This window comes from Spinacia oleracea, chromosome 4 (assembly GCF_020520425.1).
Source record: "Spinacia oleracea cultivar Varoflay chromosome 4, BTI_SOV_V1, whole genome shotgun sequence".
NCBI classification, from domain to species: Eukaryota; Viridiplantae; Streptophyta; class Magnoliopsida; order Caryophyllales; family Amaranthaceae; genus Spinacia; species Spinacia oleracea.
In genome coordinates, this window is record NC_079490.1 from 70,520,808 (window position 1) to 70,540,565 (window position 19,758).

The 19,758-nt window shown below is 37.1% G+C and overlaps 1 protein-coding gene across 5 annotated transcripts; it reads left to right on the forward strand.

The window, feature by feature from the left end:
- Positions 1-7,957: 7,957 nt before the first annotated feature.
- On the forward strand, positions 7,958-19,299 carry LOC110779439 (cell division protein FtsZ homolog 2-2, chloroplastic). 5 transcript variants are annotated; one of them, XM_056843484.1, is made up of 8 exons: positions 7,958-8,094; positions 8,550-9,251; positions 9,894-10,193; positions 12,815-12,905; positions 15,306-15,430; positions 16,627-16,719; positions 18,698-18,763; positions 18,893-19,299. In XM_056843484.1, the coding sequence occupies exons 1-8, from the start codon at positions 8,059-8,061 to the stop codon at positions 19,019-19,021; spliced, it is 1,542 nt and encodes a 513-aa protein (XP_056699462.1). In that variant the 5' UTR covers positions 7,958-8,058; the 3' UTR covers positions 19,022-19,299. The 5 variants fall into 5 exon arrangements, with proteins under 5 accessions (XP_056699462.1, XP_056699466.1, XP_056699463.1 ...); XM_056843488.1 differs by having other exon boundaries at positions 18,698-18,814; positions 18,893-19,101; XM_056843485.1 differs by having other exon boundaries at positions 7,959-8,094; positions 8,489-9,251.
- Positions 19,300-19,758: the final 459 nt, after the last annotated feature.

Below are 19,758 nucleotides of genomic sequence, written 5' to 3' on the forward strand. Positions count from 1 at the left end.
ATTAAATTATAATTAATTATGAAAATCAAATTAATTCTAAATTATTCTAATTTTCAACAAATTAATCATAATTACAAATTAGATTGCATAATTAACAAGGCTAGGCATTCAAACTTGTTAAACATATACAGTAGGTCAATCAAAAATTCAAGATTTATCAACAAGAATCGCAAATATTTAATTTAACATCTTAAATTTACGAAATTTTGCATTCGAAAAACTAAAACCTTCGAAAAGTCATAGTTAGGCTTCGAATTTGAGAATTCTGGGTTCGGCAGAAAAATCTTATTTTTGTCAAAATTTTAGAATGCCTTTTACATGCGGAATTGACACAAAAATCACTCGATTTGGATGAGTAACGAAGAAACTGCCGAAAACCTGCGTACGTATAATTAAATAAACGCAATTTGCAATTAATTAACAATTACGAAAATTAATCACCCCTTTTAATTCATGCAAATTTGTAATATTTAACCATGTTCATGCAATTTAAATTATGAAAATAATAAGAGGCTCGTGATACCACTGTTAGGTTATGATACATATGACAATTCATAAATCATGCGGAAAAACCATAAAGCCAGGAAAACATATTATTTACACATAATCATTTAGCATGGTTTAGATGCATACTCTTTGTTGCGTGCCTTCCCTAGCTGCGCCCGAACCGAACAAGAACAAGTCTTTAGGACTCCAAGTGTCGTCCCTCCGTAGATAGTCCACAGCACGTCCGGATCCGCCTTAAGATTGACCAACTAGAATCGCCCTTAAGGTACTACTTATTTTCGGCTAAATGGGCAAGAGTTATGGCTGATTTTTCTGCTTAAAAATCCTAGCTTTGAATACTTGAAAACTTGTGTATAAATTTATGACCCTAGGCATATATTTATAGAACCTTGGAAAGGATTTCGAATCCTGTTAGAATACTAATTAATTAATTAGAATCCTATTAGAACTCTAAATAATTAATTTAATCTTTTAGGATTAGGATTTAATCTATGCACGAATTCTGATAGCTTTAGGATTCGTATAGCACGTACACACGCACCGCACGAGCATCGCACGCCCATGCGCAAGCCTTGCGGCCCACGCTGTGCGCACGGCGCACAGGCCCACTGCCCGCAACCCATTTGTGCGCGCGCGCCAGCCTTGGCTGGGACTGGCCTTGCGCTGGGCCTGGTCGAGGCATTGGCGTGTTGTTGGATGCGTGTGGCTTGCTGGGCGATGGCCTGGCTTCGTGTTGGGCCCTCGTCCGGCAGGCCTCGTCCGATGCTTATTCGTACGATACGCTTCCGATTAAATTCCCGGTTCCGGAATTCATTTCCGATACGAACAATATTTAACATTTCCAATTCCGGAATCAATTTCCGTTTCGAACAAATATTTAATATTTTCGTTTCCGGAATTATTTTCCGATTCCGATAATATTTCCGATTCTGACAATATTTCCGTTTCCGGCAATATTTCCGATTCCGGCAATATTTCCATTTCCGATAATATTTTCCGATACGTACCATGTTTCCGTTTCCGGCAACATCTACGACTTGGATAATATTTATATTTCCGATACGATCCATATTTCCGATTCCGGCAATATCATCGTTTCCGGAGTATTCATTTCTTGCCTGTGACGATCTCAGCTCCCACTGAAACCAAGATCCGTCGATTCCGAATATCCATAGATGGAGTATTTAATGCCATTAAATACTTGATCCGTTTACGTACTATTTGTGTGACCCTACGGGTTCAGTCAAGAGTAAGCTGTGGATTAATATCATTAATTCCACTTGAACTGAAGCGGCCTCTAGCTAGGCATTCAGCTCACTTGATCTCACTGAATTATTAACTTGTTAATTAATACTGAACCGCATTTATTAGACTTAACATTGAATGCATACTTGAACCAAGGGCATTATTTCCTTCAATATATATATATATATATATATAGAACCGGGATCCGGTGAGAACCACCCCTTAAGATGAGAACTGAGAACTAATCTCATCCCTCAGATTAATTCAATCAACGGCTGTAATCTCGCCCGACCAAATCAAAAATTAAGGGTAAATTAGTAATTTTAATAGCGCTGAATGACCTCCCCTTTCCAAAGACTGATTTTCATAATCCTTTCTCTCTCTTCCTTCCGTTTTCTCTTTCTTCTCGCAAATCCTCTCTAAGATCGATTGTTTTCTTCGTCAACATCTTCGATTCCTCCAATTTCTTCACCTTTGCGATTTTCACTCTTTCAATTCACCAGGTACGTATTCAATTTTCAAATTTGTTTCATTTGTCGCTATTTTAATTCCGGAATTTAGGGTTCGTAATTTGATCGATTTGTTCAAGTATTTGCCATGTCAAATGTTGAATTTGGGGTTTCAATAATTCATTGTTTCAGTGTTTTGATTTGCGATTTGATTACCAAAGTTAGGGATTTTCAAATTTTACTAACGCTTAGATACTTTTGTTAGATGACATCTATGACTCAACATTAATTTCTATACTCAATATAATTGAGTTGTTGATTCATGCGTATTAGATAACTTCTAACTCTTAACTTAAATTTCTGCGATTGCAGTAAGTTAAAGTAAATTGTTTGTTTAACTTATTTATTACAATTAGGGAGTTATGGTGACTCATGGAAACATAGTAGCAACTATTGCGACTGTCATGACTGTGGTGCCTGGTCTTGGAAGGGTTGATGTATACTTGGCATATTATCTTAGCTGGTGGCTGATGTTGCTTTCTGGGCAGTGTATGCAGGGCCTGTTTTACTTAGACCTTTGTGTTCTTCTTGTTTAAGTTGTGTGTTGATGCTCGTGTTCGTCTGTTTTTGCTTAATTTGTTGTGTGCTTCATCAGTTCTGAAGTTGTGGGTGTAGGATTATGGTGGCATAAGAAAGAAGATTGACGGTGTTGTGTGTTGGCTAGACAAGGAGGAGATGTGGTTGTGGAGGTGAAAGTGTGGTGGATTCATGGCTGGTGTAGGAGTGTTTAGTGCTGGTTGGCAGCATGGATAATGGTAGTTGATGGTGCGAGGCTGGTTACAGTTCTGCTTCTTTGAGGAGACGGGAGGGCTTCTAGTACAACTTTGAGCATATACAAGTTGTTCCCCTATAGGCCATCAGTCAATTATGTGGTTTATATATGCTAGCAATGTCACTATTACAAAAAGTGGCTTCAAGGCATCTACACTACCTTGTGGCAATAAAGAAAGCCAATATCAGTTCCTTTCTATGTGTGTCGCTCCTGCGAAAGTTGTTGAAGGTTCGAATTTACAGTAATAGATGTATTGTCACCTTCTATGTGGCCTTAGGAAGTTTGAGATTGTCGATCGAGATTCGGACCCCCTATCTTATAGCTTTGATCAGGGCATTCTCTCTTCTATAAACCAAGTGGTAGAAGCTTTGTAAGGATCTTGAATTTGGGTGTGTAGCTTCTGAAATCACAAATAATTTGGGTGGGCCTCTGGAAGACTTAGTTCCTGACTTGAGTGATTTCGATGATACTGATGCTGCTGCTTCTATTATAAGGAACAACATGTTGTTTATATTGATAAGGAAGTGTTGAAATGGGTTAATGATGTTGGTTTACTTTCTATATTCTTTTTCTTACTTTTAATTTGAAAATATTTACTTCTAGAAGTTAAAATATGATTTCATTCTAGTATTCCTACTCTGAGAGAACACTAGCCTACTAGCTCAATAGGTAGAGCTTTTGTGTGAATGCACAAAGGATGTGGGTTCGAATCCCACATAGGCTCGTCCTTACTTTTTGTATTATTTGTTTACTTTTAATTGGAAAACCTCTACATATGACATGATTTTGTTTACTTTTACTAAATTTGTGTCTACTTCTAAAAATATGAGGAAAATAATATATCTTTGTTGTGGTGTTCTTGATGTTCAATGGGTGCTGGTTGTTTGAAGTTGGGGTACTTTTCAGGGATGTGGTCAGGCTAGCTTCGGTCGGGTTGTGATGTTGATGTAGGTTACGGTAATTCAGTTGGTAACTGACTAGGTCTACGCTGATCAACTTGGCCTTTGGTTGACTTTAGCCTTTGTTATGTTGTTGCGTTATTGGTGTTGCAATTATGTTGGGCATTTCAAGCAGTATATTGCTGGTCAACACCCTAATGCTCAGTAATTTGTTTAATTTTAATGTGAAAACCTTTACTTTGAATTATTTCGATTTACTTTTATTGATTTTTACTTTACTTTTATTTAACTAGCCTACTAGTTCAATTGGTAGAGCATTAAAAGATTTGGGTTCGAAGCCCACGTAGGCTCGTGTTTACTTTTTGTATTATTTTATTTACTTTTAATTGAAAAACCTTTACTTTAAGATATATACTCCAATAATCGGAGTTTTCTAGTTTTCTATTTTTATTTACTTTTTGTATTGTTTTATTTAGTTTTAAGTTAAAAACCTTTACTTTGACATCCGACAATATATTTCTTTCTTATAGTTTGTTTCATATTGTAGAGAGATGAAAGTCTTGCTCGATCATTTTCCACTTTGAACTATTTGATTGTAATAAATTTTTGAGATTTTCTGATTTACTTCTAAGATTTTTTAGATACTTTTAGATTTACTTTTGAGATACTTCGATTTACTTTTGAGTTTCTTTTACTTACCTTTGAGTTTTTTTTAATGTACTTTTAGAGACAACCTATGTAGGAATCGAACCTACATCCCCTATGCATTTGCATAGTGCTCTTCCGGTTGAGCTAATAGGTTTTCAGAAAACATTTAAGAGAAAAATAAATTGATGTTTCATTGTTATTTAATTTACTTTTATAGAGATTTTGTTTACTTTTGGAGAGATTTGGTTACTTGTGCACAATGTAGTTACCTTAGTTGTTTGAGTCAACACACCATCTTCATTATCAACTATTATTCCAACTCAAAGCATATGGGTCTATCCTTAATAGCTCAAATATGCCAAATATGACATTTATGTCAACTGCTCATAAGAATTCACAACTAGCTTCACGTATTTACGTATTTACTTCTCAACTTAATCTATTTACTTTTATCAGATTTTGATCTACTTTTTAAAATAAGAGAAAAGAATGCCTGATTTCCTACACACCAATATGACATAAAAGGTAAGGAGAAACAAACCTCACAAACCTGGAGTGCTGATGAGGCTATAAACATGACCCAAAGACAAAGTTCCATTGGCCGAAGTAGCTTAACTCAAGTTATTCACCATGTTCTGCCCATTTTTGTTTTTGTGCTTCTGTAGATAATCTTGTACTGTTGTCACTGCCTTAGCTGTTGTTGCCACCGCTGCGGTTGTTGCTGTTGTTTCTCTGGTTGTTGTTGCTGCGTTTTTTGCTGCTGTTGTTAGTTGGTGATTGTGGTGTGACAGATGGTGGTAGTGATAAGAAGAGCAACATAACGATCAACCTATAAACAGCTTAAACACTGTAATAACTCAAAACAATCCTCCACTGTCCTTTAGACTTGAGATTTATCAGCAATTCATGTTATAATTGAGTAACTATATTTCTCCCCCACCCAACACCAATACCACCCCTACCAAACCTAAAAAAGCTACAAAAACACAATACGACAAACTAAGTCAACTATGGCAAAAAAACGCAGCATCCTGCTGCTCTCTTGCCTTCCTAATCGGCTTTCTTGCCTCCCTACCACCTGACTCTCTTGCCTAATTGAATGGTTCCCTAATTGACTCTCTTGTCTATGTAATTGGCTCTCATGTCTGCCTAATTTACTCCCAATCTTCACTATCTCAGGTGCCTTGAATTGCACATCTGTTGACCTATATTTCCCTTTGAAATCACCATTATTGTTACCATCAGACCAGTCAGTAATAGCTCAGAGCCTCAGTGGCATCAGTCCACCAAGAACCTGCCGTTCAAGACAACAACAACCCAACTTTAAGAAAGATTATGTTTACTTTTGTACAATTTTCATTTACTTCAAGTCTGTATAATCTAGCAACCCCTAATTGATTTAGTTTTCTTTTAAAGAGAGTTGGTTTACTTTAAGAGATATTAAGTTTACTTTTGTACAATTTTCATTTACTTCAAGTCTATAATATAGCAACCCGTAACTGACTAACAACCTGCAAAAACAACAACCCAATCGCAACACCCTAAGACAGACTGCAAGCTTAAAACCTGAACCCTGCAGTTAGACCCAGCCAAAACCAACTGCTAAAATGCAGCAACATATTGTAAACAAGTAAACAACAACAACATCTGAGCCTCATCACTCTCAAATGACTACACAAGCCTAAAACCTAATTGAAACTAATTCACAACATTCACTCAAATTCACTTAATTTGTTCGCAAAGCCACCAAAATTCACAAAAAGCACAAAAAGACCTCCATAAAATTGAATACAATCAATTAATTTATACTTAGGCTATGCAGTAGCAGCGAGTTGTTAAAGAACAACAACAAATTTTTAGCTAATGTTACTATAAGTTAGAGATGTTTTGATTTTATTAAGCATACTCAACTATTTCAGCTCTAATAATTCATACACAACTAAAACAGCTAAATAATTCCAAAATTGATACAAATATATCTCGCAAGAACTCGTCCAATTTGAATTAAACGCAGTATTTCGCAATTCAACGCAAAAAAACACTCGAAAAAATTGACTAAAAATCACAAAATTCGGAACTATTACAAAGAAATTTCGAATTTAAGCATATTCTAATACGATTTATTTTGAGCTCGATTTTAGGGATTATCCAGTGAATAGTTGAGTATCGCAAACGAAATTTGAAGTAATTTTACCAAATCAAACAAGTATTCTTCGTCGCATAATAACGAACTCAAAATTGAAGCTGGAAATCGCTACAACCTTCGTGATTTCGTGAATAATTCAGATTGAACACCTTAATTTGTGCTGAATTTTCTGGAATTGAGATGAATCGCAGGTCGAGTTTTTTAGGAAGTGGAGAGAGAGTTTTTGGGAGTAGAGGGAGTAGAGGGAGAAAGATGCCCCCTGAATTTCGATTAATCGGAGGCTTTTGTGAGATTAGATCTCATCCCTCCATTTCATTCAAATCGAACGGTTATTAGAGGTTCTTATTATAGAGAGGTTCTCATATTAAGAGGGGTTCTCACCAGAACCTGGTCCTATATATATATATATATATACTTCCTCCATTTTTTAATAATTGCACCATCTTGGTTTTAGCACTATTCACACATTCTTATATAGTTATTTTTTGTGATTTATATGCAAGGAAAAATATATTCATGTGGGATCTTGTTAGATTCGTTTCGAAATATACTTTCAAATTTTCAAATTTTTATAGTTTTTCAAAATGTATAATGAGAGATATTAGTGGTTAAAATAGTGCATTGGCAAGCGTGAAATCCCAGATGGTGCAATTAAAAAAAATGGAGGAAGTATATATTTTAATGGGAAACGCTTAATTCTAATTTTCACCAAATATCAAGCGCGCAAATATGTCATTCCACATAAAGGTAACATGTGCTAGGCACATGTATTGGCGACGCTAAAAGGTGTCTTCATAAGCTTCGACACCATAAGACATCCACAAAACGTTGTCGTTAAGTTCTTCGGCGCGTTTTGGCGTCGACAAAATGCTGTCGTCAAGTTCTTAGACGCGTTTTGGCGTCGACAAAACACAGAAAATATTTCTCGGACCAACGCCACCCTCTCAACGTTGAAGCCATGGCGTCTACAAAACATGTTGTTTTGTAGTAGTGGTTATTAGTTATTAATTATTAATTATTAATTATTAATTATTAATTATTAATTATTAATTATTCACTATTCATTATTCATTATTCATTGGTTATATTCAGTTCAGTTCAGTTTAGTTCTAAAGATCAGCGCCTTAATGATAAATGATTGATTACTTGAGTTTTGTTTTAATTAATTAATTAATTAATTAATTATTTTGTTTCTCTCGTTTCCCTTTCTTTGTTGTATTTTCTTGGTTAATGCCAAAAACCCAAAACACAAAAAAGAACAAAGCTAGAAAAGAAAGGCTAAAACAAACCTTCACCCAAAAACTAGCCTCATTTTAACACCCCACCTTCCAAATGCTCCGTATTCCCTCTCTCTTCGATTTATCTCAGGTGCATCTCTCTCATTTTCTCTCTCTTTTCTGTAATTATTTGTTAATTATTGCGCCGTTTTTTCTGGAAAAATTTCAGTTTTTTAATGGGGTTTTAGGGTTCTAATTTTGTGTGAATTGCGTTCAATCTTTTATCTAACTGATTGGAAATGATCTGGGGCAGCATTTTTCATGTTCGTAATTTTCTGAAGAAATGTGATTTCAGTTGCATTTTTTGTTGCTTATAAATCTCCAACACTGTTACTGTTTTAGTCAAGCTCAATTCTTTGACTAGTTTTGTGATTTCCATAAAAATGCGGTTATTTTTGGTGATTGTCTAAGATGGGGGGCATTTTGAATTAGGTATGTTGGATTTAATTTATACCCTTATTGTTTTCATGATTATCTTTCAGCAGGTGTTGAATAAGTGACTTAGTTTTTGTTGTTTGAAACTATATGTTTGAGGAATTGGAGTAGGCCAGTACTTGGTTAAGTGGGCGTTTTTTGGAATTCCATATGGCGACTTGTGGGTCGAAATCCATTACGTGTTCGGATGCTGGAAGCTCGAGGGGAGTATTGACTGTTCTTGGAAGAAGACTCCCCACAGACAGTCAATTGGGTAGGATTGCTTCCGTGAAGTTCTTTGATGAAAGGAATGGTTCATGGGTCAATGGGCACAAAATGGCGGTGTCATGTTCGGCCAAATTCAAGTGCTCAGCGAATTCTCATAGTGTTAGTAGATCTAATAATAATGACCAATTTCTCAATCTTCATCCGGAAATTTCATTGCTTAGAGGGGGTGATGTGAACAACATGACGAACAGCCCGAGGAATGATGCAACAAGTGGAAACGTGACCGATAGTTTGAGAGAGCCTACTAGGGTTAATAATTTTAATGAAGCTACGATCAAAGTTATTGGTGTAGGGGGTGGTGGTTCAAATGCAGTTAATCGAATGATAGAGAGCTCCATGATAGGTGTCGAGTTTTGGATTGTCAATACTGATATTCAAGCCATGAGAATGTCTCCTGTTTTCCCAGAGAACCGCTTGCAAATTGGTCAAGAGCTCACACGAGGTTTAGGAGCTGGTGGAAACCCGGAAATAGGTTCAAATGCAGCTAAAGAAAGCAGAGAAGCAATAGAAGAGGCCCTTCATGGATCAGACATGGTCTTTGTGACGGTGTGTTTTGTACTTCATTATTCTTCCAAACTTCATTGTCTGAAAGAAGAAGAAAAAAGTTACGAAAGTCCTTAAAATTTTATCAGCCCTACAGAAAGTGCATGACTGTTAGCTGTATATGCTAGATTTCTATTTGTGGTTTATCATGATAGAACATAATAACATTCTTTATAAGCCTATTGCTTACTACTTCTTGCATTATATTCCATACAAATGTAGGAATTAAATAAGCTTCAGAAATATAATTTCAGTCCCCTATTGTTTGAGGTTAAAAGCTGTATAGTGATGAGAATGATTTGTTTTGGAATGTTGCTCACACACTATTCCTCTGCTTCTGGGGTGTTCGTGAAATCTTTGTATCTTAGTACTTATCTCTTCACTCTCCAGTCAAAGAAACTGTAGTGACCACATACGCATGATCGGGCTTGTAATGATTGTGTTTATGGCCTTTCTAGCCTACTTAACTATAAGTATATATCCTTTTGTGCACTTGATTTGCCTCTTACATCATGAAGGTCTAATATATTTTTATGAGAAATGGTTTGTAATAATAAAGGGGAGTTTGGATACTCATTAAGAAAAAGTTGGTTGAAACTAGAACCTTGTCTTGATTCGTATTCTCACTGGTAATATTTTCTGCAGGCTGGAATGGGTGGTGGCACTGGAACAGGTGCAGCACCTATAATAGCAGGGATTGCAAAGTCCATGGGTATCTTGACTGTTGGTATTGTGACGACCCCATTCTCTTTTGAGGGAAGGAGAAGGACAGTTCAAGCCCAAGAAGGAACTGCAGCTTTGAGAGAAAACGTTGATACTCTGATTGTCATTCCAAATGACAAACTATTGACTGCGGTTTCCCCAAATACACCTGTTACAGAAGCATTTAACTTAGCTGATGATATTCTACGCCAGGGTGTTCGTGGTATATCAGATATAATTACGGTATGTGTTATTCAGAAGGCTTCTTATACCTTTATCTTCTCTATGGTAAATGAAAATATTGTCAACATTAAAGCACCGTGCAATCTTTTTAATGTGGTCATCTGCCCTTGTTTATATGAAGTTTGAGCTAATCATACCAGAAGAATAGAACAGACACAGTATACTTGAGATTTCAGTTAGGAATTAAACAATAGTGACTGTTAACAAATAAAGCACTGAGGCATATTGCAGAAATAAGCAAGTTAGCCCAGCATTAATCTAAGCTTGTTATGCTACATCCTACAGGAACATATTGATTTTTTTAGCAGAGGTTATACAATGGGCCAAAGTTAAACGTCAAGCGTTTCTTTCTTCTATTTTATTAGCTGTTACATGCGTGGTTTGTAGATTGATGCCATTGTGTTTGATGTGATGTTAGCTATTGCAAATCCATAAAGCCGATGCACTTATGTATAGTATTTAGTATAAATGTAGCTCCATCCAAACATCAGCTTAATTAAACTAAAATAAAATGTTACAAGATTTAGTTTCAAGAGTATCACGACTTAAGTTACCAAATATTTTTTTAGAAGCACTTGAATTTCCATATAAAAATTGATATGATCAGTCCCAAATATGTGTATCCTTTTACAAACAATCCCACATAAGAAGTATTGATTAACTCACAACAGTCCAAAATTTGTGGGGTCTCGTCTATATAAATGATCCTTGGACATAAGTGACTGGTTTAATAGGTCACAATAGCTACATGTCACTGTTTTATTCTCTTTTTATTTATTAACTAATCATCCCTCCGGTCCCTTCTCTCTCTTCACTCAGGCCTCCATCCAGTATCACAGAGTTGTAGACATGGGTAACAAATCCACTTTTTTCTCTCCTCATGCATAATCTTTACCTCGATTTATATTGTTCCCCATTTTTTACTTTATGATCCCCTATACTCAGCTTCAAAACTATCCCTCCCTTCCCTTCTTCCTCCTCCTTAATTGAATCTATCAGTTCCGATGGTTAGGGTAGTTGGCCAGGAGGTGTTGTGGTGGTCTCAATGTCTTGGTGATTATGGTAATCATGTGGTGATGGAGAGGCAGAAGAGGTAGGTCCTATAGGGTGGCGGTGTTAGGCACTCTGGGGCAAAAGGTGGAGTAAGCAGAAAAGAAAAATATTATATAAAAAAAGAGAAAATAATTTCACCGGTTTAATAGTTTATTGGTATTGAGACCAATTTAAGAAGATACCCTTTAAAGTTAGGACGGCCCCTGGTTAATCGAAAGTTGGTATTGTTTAAAGAAGGATGCACATAGTTGAGACTATTCTTGTCAATTTTTCTATTGCCGTAGTGAAGTTAAGACTTTCACGTTTGTCAGTTCGCAACTCAATCGATTTAATACCCTTGAGAAGCTGGTGTCTTGACTGCGAGTGTTATGACAAATGTGTTTTTCATGCCAACTTCTTTAACAGGCTATTTTATTTCTATATCAAGCAAGCCCATGATAAAATATTAGTTTCCTACTTTCCCTATACAACTAGATCAAGGAAGATTTATGTGTTGAGTTATACTTGCCTCCGTTCTTTTATTATTGCAACATGTAGGGGATGCACAGTATTTTAAGAGCCCATGTGATGAGGAGATAAATTAATAGAGGGACCCATGTAATGAGAAAGTGATAGGGAGAAATCATGTGCTTGTAAAGGAAAAAGTGCAGAAATATGAAACTTCTATAAAAGGGAAATATTGCAATTTAAAAAGTGGAGGAAGTTTAGTTTTGGGCCATTTGACACCCTTTTGAGCTATATAACCTGACAAAGTCTTGTTGACTGGCTATGCTTTCCATGCTGTCAGTGAACTTAAAAGTTTGCTAAATGGTTATGCTTCCTTTGCTAAAGGGATGTGCTTTCATGCTATGGTGATCATAGATAAAAAATGCGGTATCGGTCACGGTCGCGGGATCGGTCGCGGAGTCTCGGTAACGGAAATGATGCGTTAGTCGCGGACCGTGTCGCGGTTGTCGCGTAGGAATTTGAAATCTAAAAATAAGCCCCATGTCAGCCCCATTCACTACCTACCCTAGTCCCCCTTCCCTAAACCGTACACGTGACATAATTAAAATGAATTCCTTTGTCTACCTTCTCTCTCCTCTCTTGTTTTAGATTTGAAATGGAGTTCTCTACTCTATTTCAATGAAGTTTCTCCATTTCTTTCCTTTTTTCCTTTTTTTTTGTTGAAAACATGGGGAATTCGGCTGAAAACCGAGTAGATGTGAGGTTTATAACGTTTAATGCGGACAAAATTCGTTCGGATCGGTTGAACCGGTCGAGATCTCGCCGTTTTTAAAAACACCTTTACAACTCGGGATATCTCGTATCGCCAGCCTCCAAAACCTTGTTAACTTGGGCGATACGAGTTAACTCGGGCTAGTTTTTACACCATGATGGTGATTCATGGTTTATGCTGTGAATTTTAGATCTTTTGACCAATTTGAGCTATGATGATTTATGGTAAGCGTTTTGTGTTTGTGGTGCTTGTTGGCTGTCTCATTGCTTGTAAATTGACCCTCTTAATTACTTTGGCCTGAAGTATACTTTTGTCAAGTTGCTAATATGTAACTTTAAACTTTTCACAGATTCCCGGTCTTGTGAATGTGGACTTTGCAGATGTGCGGGCTATTATGGCAGATGCTGGCTCTTCATTGATGGGAATAGGAACTGCTACTGGTAATTTTTTTTTCTTTCTAATTCCGTGTTTAGACTGTTTACTCTCTTTAACATAACCGTGTACTTTTCCTACTTCACGTTCAACAGACGGTTCCTTATGAAGGTTCATGTTAGCCGACCCCAAATCATTTGGGACTAAGGCTTGGTTGTCGCTGTTGTTGTTGTTGTTCTAATGAAGCATTTTGAAAGTAAAATGTGTTGACATAGATGTGAGCGTTCTATGAAGTCTTAGATGTAGTTTTGATCTGGAAAATTTATTATTATTTACTATTGATGAAATAGATTTTTATTGATTACCAAAAGCAGTTATTTACAAACTTCTCTACAGCAAAGATTTTACTGCAAAGGCAAATAAAAACACAAACAACCAGTTAGCATGAAACAGAACTCATCTAAGCCTACTACCATCACATTGAGCTTCTTTAATCTTCACTGCCAAGCAAAGAGTAAAAACCAAAAATTCAAGGCCTTCATTTTCTTCCCCATGACCCAACTAAAATTATCCGGGTAATTTTTTTGTTTTTTCATAAATAAATGGGGCATTGTACCCGACTCGGATTAATAACCGGGTCACCGGGTCGGTGCATGGGTCGTTTAATTTGGAATTCGGGTACCCGGATACTCGGTCAATTTTTTTATTTTTTCAAAAAAAAAGGTTGAAGTAAGTGTAGGGTTCATTACAGACTCCATCTCTCTCTTGCTCTCCCTTTCCATTCTAAACTAATTAACTTAATCACAATCTCACAGAAACTCACTCTTAACTAAAATCTGTTAATGAAATTCACTCTTACTCACATCCACTCTCCACGGCGGCGTTACGACCAAGTCTGCCACTCCACAGCTCCAGTTATTCCTCTGCAACCTCCTCTTACTAACACCAGCTCTTCGTCGCGCAGTTTGTACTGGCGTAGGCAAGTGAATTTGAAAGGACGAGGTTGGTGGTTTTGTGCGTAGGTGAAGCAGGGACAAGGATTGTAATTATTATTCCACTAAGACTACAATTGTTAATGAGATTTGGTTTTTAAGAGTGTTTGTACTTCTGATTTAGTTTTCATATTAGTGCTTATTCCAACTTCGTAGATCTGGGTAGTAGACTAGGAGGTATTCTTGTGCGATGTTGAATTTTTGATATCTTTAATCTAACTTTTAGCTTAGAGCTAAATTTCAGTTGCCCGCAGTGCTGACTAATAGAAAACTCCGGGTACCTTATGCCCCGACCTGAGATAAACGGGTATCCGCTAACCGGGTATCTGATTTTTCCGTGTTGGGTCACTGGCCGACCTTTATACTACCCGCCTTCTCGGATACCCGAAAAGCCGAGTACCCGGCAATAAACACCCCTAGTTTGTAGAGGTCATGTTGGTCCAGTGTTCTGCACTCAAATTTTCCTAATGACCAAAGATCACTTGAACCTTTATTTAGAATATGTGTGAACTTCTGAGATGATTGAATGATTTGGTTCCCTAAGAATGTTGTTCAGGTCGATTGGAAGGTGCAGAAATTGCCAAAACTGAATGCGGAAGAGAGGTTGGATTCATTTCCCTTTTTGGCCTAGGAAGATGTAGTGGAGGGTTGAGAACCTATGAGATGTTATCTCCTTAGGTCTCAAACCCTTAACCCAACGAACATTCTATTCCGTTCTCCTCCCCCAGTTGAGATTCTAACTCGTGCAGCACAAGTGCACAACCCGATTTTAAGGTCATGGATTATAACTTGTGGACAGGAGATCTCTAGAAAGTGTATTTGTCTGTCATGAACTCATGAGAGTAGCCTTCTCTGATTAAGAATAGATCTTTTGAAAAGCTTACCATATTCCTGTGGCATTTAGCTTGGATAAGGAAACATTTAGTTAATTCTTGCCTGCTAGATTTTCCTGGGATTGGTGTTTGAGCCGAAAATTAGCTGGGAAGAAATGTCATTTTTTGTTTTTTTGAAATGATTCTCTCTAGGTGTAAGGATGATACAGTCATACATAATTATTCGTTTGTGGATGAGACAAGCAACCACAGGCTGAAGCTGCTCCTTACTTTACCTACTTATTACTTGCCAATTAAAGAGAAGATTTGGTAAAAATAATTTTTAGCCGAAGTGATGGCACGTAGAATGGTAGCTAACCCGTTGAATGTATAAAATAGTTTTGCACAGTGAGGCTCCCCTTTCCGTGCTGTATTTACCATGGGGTGTGACATTGCAACATTTGTGTTTTTATGATCCCGGGTTAAGGGCCATGGATTTTCTATGTCTATACATGATCTCCGTTGCTTAGCTGTTTTCATGTTTTTATTGCCTTTGCTTAAATACAAATGTCTACCATAGAATTAATGTCATAAATTTATAACAATGGAATCATGTCTCAGCACTTAGCAGCTACATTTTCCAATGTTGTGTAATTTTGTGCAGGTAAGACCCGAGCAAGAGATGCTGCCCTCAATGCCATCCAATCCCCTTTATTAGACATTGGTATTGAAAGAGCCACTGGCATTGTGTGGAATATTACTGGCGGAAATGATTTAACTTTATTCGAGGTACCTCCTTTCTGTTTATGAGGATTTAAAAAAGCAATTTCTTTTTCTGGTTTGTCAGGCTTCAATTAGTTATTTCTTGTTTGCCACTTCCATTTGAAAGGGTCACTTAACTGATTCTCAAATTGCATGTTTATGTAATTTTACCCATTTTGTCTATAATATACACTTTAGTGGGTCAATAAATCATTTCACATGACCTTCTAGGTAGTATCCTGTTTACAAGCTTATTGCAAAATGCAACTCTCCTAACAAGCTTTAGGAATTTTCCAGTAGTCATTTTTGTTAACTTCCAAATTTTTTATTTAGTGCTCAAGTTACTAAATTTTAGAATGCTTCTTGCATTCTTGTCCATGATAAAACCACCCTAGTAGAGTAGTAGATATACTTAGGGTTCGTTCTCGTCACCTTTAAAAAATAAGTTGCAGGTTTAATAAGTTTAGATAAGTTGCAATCAAGTCCTTAAGGTCAATAAGTTTCAATCAATTCCTATGAGTTCCAATCTGGTCCTAAAAGTTTACTCTCTAGTAATCAGGTCTAATCACGAATCAAGTCCTAAAAGTTTACTCTCTAGTAATCAGGTCTAATCACTCCAATTAGGTCAATCACGTTTAAGCAGTTTCAATAAGTTAAGTCCAATTTAGATAAGTTCAGGTTCAGATTTCATCAGGCGAAGAGAGCGCTCCCTTTACTAGACTCAAACTAGGTCTATAATTACTTCTGAAAACGGAGCCGCTCACCTCTGTTACCCGGACTCTTCATTTTACCCCAAAGACCCGTGTCGGATTCTCGACACTCGTACTTGGGAATGAACACTTGGGCACTTCATTTTTAACCAAAATCAAGCAATTCTTTCACAAGATAGTCTTGTTGGACACTTGCACATGTAGCGGTGTCCAATATGGGTATCCGAGTCCGGGTAACATAGCCGCTCACACTCCAATATTTGGAAATGCCATTGGTAAAAGGTGTTTTTTTTTGTTTCTTATGTTAAACACGTGGTAGAAGGTAGATCAGATCTTACATGTGTGTCTCTCTAGCAACATCGAAAATCCATTATGAATTAAGCATCTGTGTCTGAAAGATAAATCTAGTGGCAACTGGTTGATGTCTTGTTCTGTAGATGGTCAGTTCAAAAGTTAAGCTGTGATTTTGTTTTATACAACTCAACCTAATGCCTTTTTGTTGTAATATGACAGGTGAATGCTGCAGCGGAAGTTATATATGATCTCGTAGATCCAACAGCCAACCTGATATTTGGAGCAGTGATAGATCCTTCACTTAGTGGTCAGGTGAGTTAGCAATTTATAATTATGACGCAGGCAAATAGATCGCTCCACAAGTCCACATAATCTTAAATTAACTTGTACTTCCCAGTATTGGTTTTGGTAACCACTCCTCCCCAAATGGAGTAGGGGGAGGTTATGGGAAAGCAACTTTTTTTCGTCCTGCAAATCTCAAATTCACGTCCTGTAATTCATAAATGTTTTGGAAGTTACCAACTTAGTTTCCAACTATATCATGCATCAGAGAGGATGATTTACTAATGACAGAACTCTTAAACTTGGGATTTATAGGATTTTTGTCACTTCTAAAGATAGTTGGAAGTAAGAACTGAGTCTTTGTTTCAGTATTCATGTGCTACTTACCTGTTCACATAAAATCTTGAGCTTCTTTGGTAAACTAAATTCCTCACAAGGGTTATCAGTCTCCTCTATGTTACTCAGACACGGGTGTCGGTGTCGTGTCAGACACGAGTGTCGGAGTATCCGACACTCTGATCCAAATAAATATTTGCAGACACTCCGACACGGTCAAAGGAGTGTCTTGACTTATTTTTTAGACACGGCTTCCATACAAAGTGTCGAATAAAAAACGACACTTTTTACAAATTAAATAAACAAATTAAAAATCTTCTCAAAATAAACATTAAAAATAAAGAAAAAATAATATGGTATTCTGTATTTAATATGGTAAGATGAAAGTCTTTGTCTAGGGAATGTAAAATTCTTTATCTAGGGGAGGTGAATGAGGTAAAAAAGTAAAACAATAATTAATACAAAATAAACTAGGCAGCTGTAAATAAACTAAAAGAAAAAATAAATAAAGATACTTTTAAACTTCGCGTGGCATGTGACAACTATCACTGTATATATTTTATATTTTAGTTAAAAGGTAGGCCCACTTATTTTTGTTAGATGAAGTACATCAGTTGCTAGTTGCTACCCTCCTGATTCACGATCTCTCTCCTCCTCACATGTTTTCTCTTTCCTCTCCCTCACTGCCACATGCACCGCCAGCTCCGGTCACCGACTCACCGCCGTATGCACAGGTTACTGACTCACCGCCGCATACACCCTATATTTTCCGGCCGATTCGCCTCAAAAGCCCCAATATTTTTTGGGCGAAAATTCAGATCTAGGGCAAAGAAAAAGAGTTCGACACCGGATTTTTGGATTCTTTTCCGACACTAGTGTCGACACCTCCCTGGACACGTGTCGAGTGTCGTGTCGCGGGTCGGGTCGTGTCGACACCGACACCCACCTCCGGACGGAGTGTCGGAGTAACATAGAGTCTCCTATTGCCGTTCGGGTGACTCATAGACATTTTTGCAGCGTGATGTTTAATGCTCTACTTGATACTCCAATAGAAAAGCATTGAAGATTTTATCATATGAAAGTGCTATTAGCATAAAGTTGTGCTATGAAGCCTATAAAACCTCTGCGCTAGTCTGCTAAGAACTTGAGCCCTGCTGATGAATGGGTAGCTCTAGCTCAGATGTCTGCCGCACTTATTTATTTATTTATCAGAAACTGGCTGGTCCTTGCATAAAAAAAAACTGCCTGGTCATTAAGCCTCAATAAAAAATGCATCTGTTACCTGCCACATTAGCTCCGTTTGTATGGACCTTAAACATGAACCTCAAATAAACTTTGAAACTAGCTTGTTTTTTTTCAGAATTTGAGCCAGTTCTCTGAGGATATTTGTTTTTGAAATACATATTGATAGAACTGGTAACTTTGTACCCTTGTCATTAATAATAAAATGTTTTGTCAAAGTTTGTTTACAACGTGGCAATGTGCATTAGAAAGTTAAGAAATTTGGAAACTATACACAAGGGAATATTTACAAAATAAATACTTATGTACGGAGTAGAAGAATTATTTACGTATTTGCCTCAAATACAGTTATACAGCTGAATTCTACCTCCGTCTTGCCTGATTACTGATCCCTTATTTGTTGAATAAGTTCCCCTTCTTTACGTTTCAGGTGAGCATAACTTTAATAGCAACTGGGTTCAAACCTCAGGAAGAAGGTGAAAGCAGGCCCCTCCAGGTACCCCTCCCCCCCTCCGGGAAAAGGAAAAAAGTTCATGGATATACATAGGTACTTGCCTACTTGGCCAGACCTCAATATTTTACCTGATTTTTTATTTATTATTATTATTTTACTTTGAGGATGCAGGCAAGTCAGCAAACACAGGTAGATGTTGGCCAAGGGTTCAACAGACGGCCATCTTTCAGTGAAGCTAGCTCAGTGGAAATCCCCGAGTTTCTGAGGAAGAAAGGGCGTTCGCGTTATCCTAGAGCATAATTCATTTATTTCCAGCATGATTCATCTGTCATCTCCGAGAAGTTTCGCTATTTAACCTGGATATATAGTTTCTTCCTGTAGGTACAAGTTATGCCTTTTCATTTGCTGCTATATTTTTTTCATTTGCTGCTAAGCGCGTACATAAAAGCCATTTCCTTGTTTGAATTATAGGGTTTTTAAATAATAAATACGAAGTAGTAGCTATTAAGTTGTTCTGTATACCTTCAAAAGTTAACTGCGTTGTGCTTGCTATGATAAATACTAAGTTTTTTTTTTTATTTTTTTTTTTACTTTTTTTAAAGAATATAGTATTCATAGTTATTTTGGCTGTGCTATTGTTAGGTTAAGATTTTTTTATTTTGCGTTTGGTACGGGGCTTTCAACAAAGGGAAAAAGAATCAACTACTTTTAATTCCATTTGTTATCTGTTTGTTTAGCTATTTTATTCGTTCCCTTTACCCCTTTGTTTCCCATACCATCATTCCTCACCCCCTAGGGAATCACTCTTCGTCCCAACTAACTTAACCACCCATTAATACTACACCATCACGTGACCCACCACAAATCACCGAACCCCACCGCCACCTGACCCACCTCCCAAACCACTGAAAAAGCCTACCCAACCCACCCCAAAAATACCACAAACCACTCACAAGCAATCAAACCCAGCTACCCAAAATAACCTCCACCACCCGAAAATTCCCCTACCGTTGGAAATCAAATCATAACCCACTCAA

Bases quoted from the DNA above. Each gene is read 5' to 3' on its own strand.
- LOC110779439 (XM_056843484.1), top strand. From the start codon at position 8,059: ATGCTCCGTATTCCCTCTCTCTTCGATTTATCTCAG. The intron at 12,906-15,305 runs GTAATTTTTTTT...AATTTTGTGCAG, and splicing joins GGGAATAGGAACTGCTACTG to GTAAGACCCGAGCAAGAGAT. The intron at 15,431-16,626 runs GTACCTCCTTTC...GTAATATGACAG, and splicing joins ATGATTTAACTTTATTCGAG to GTGAATGCTGCAGCGGAAGT.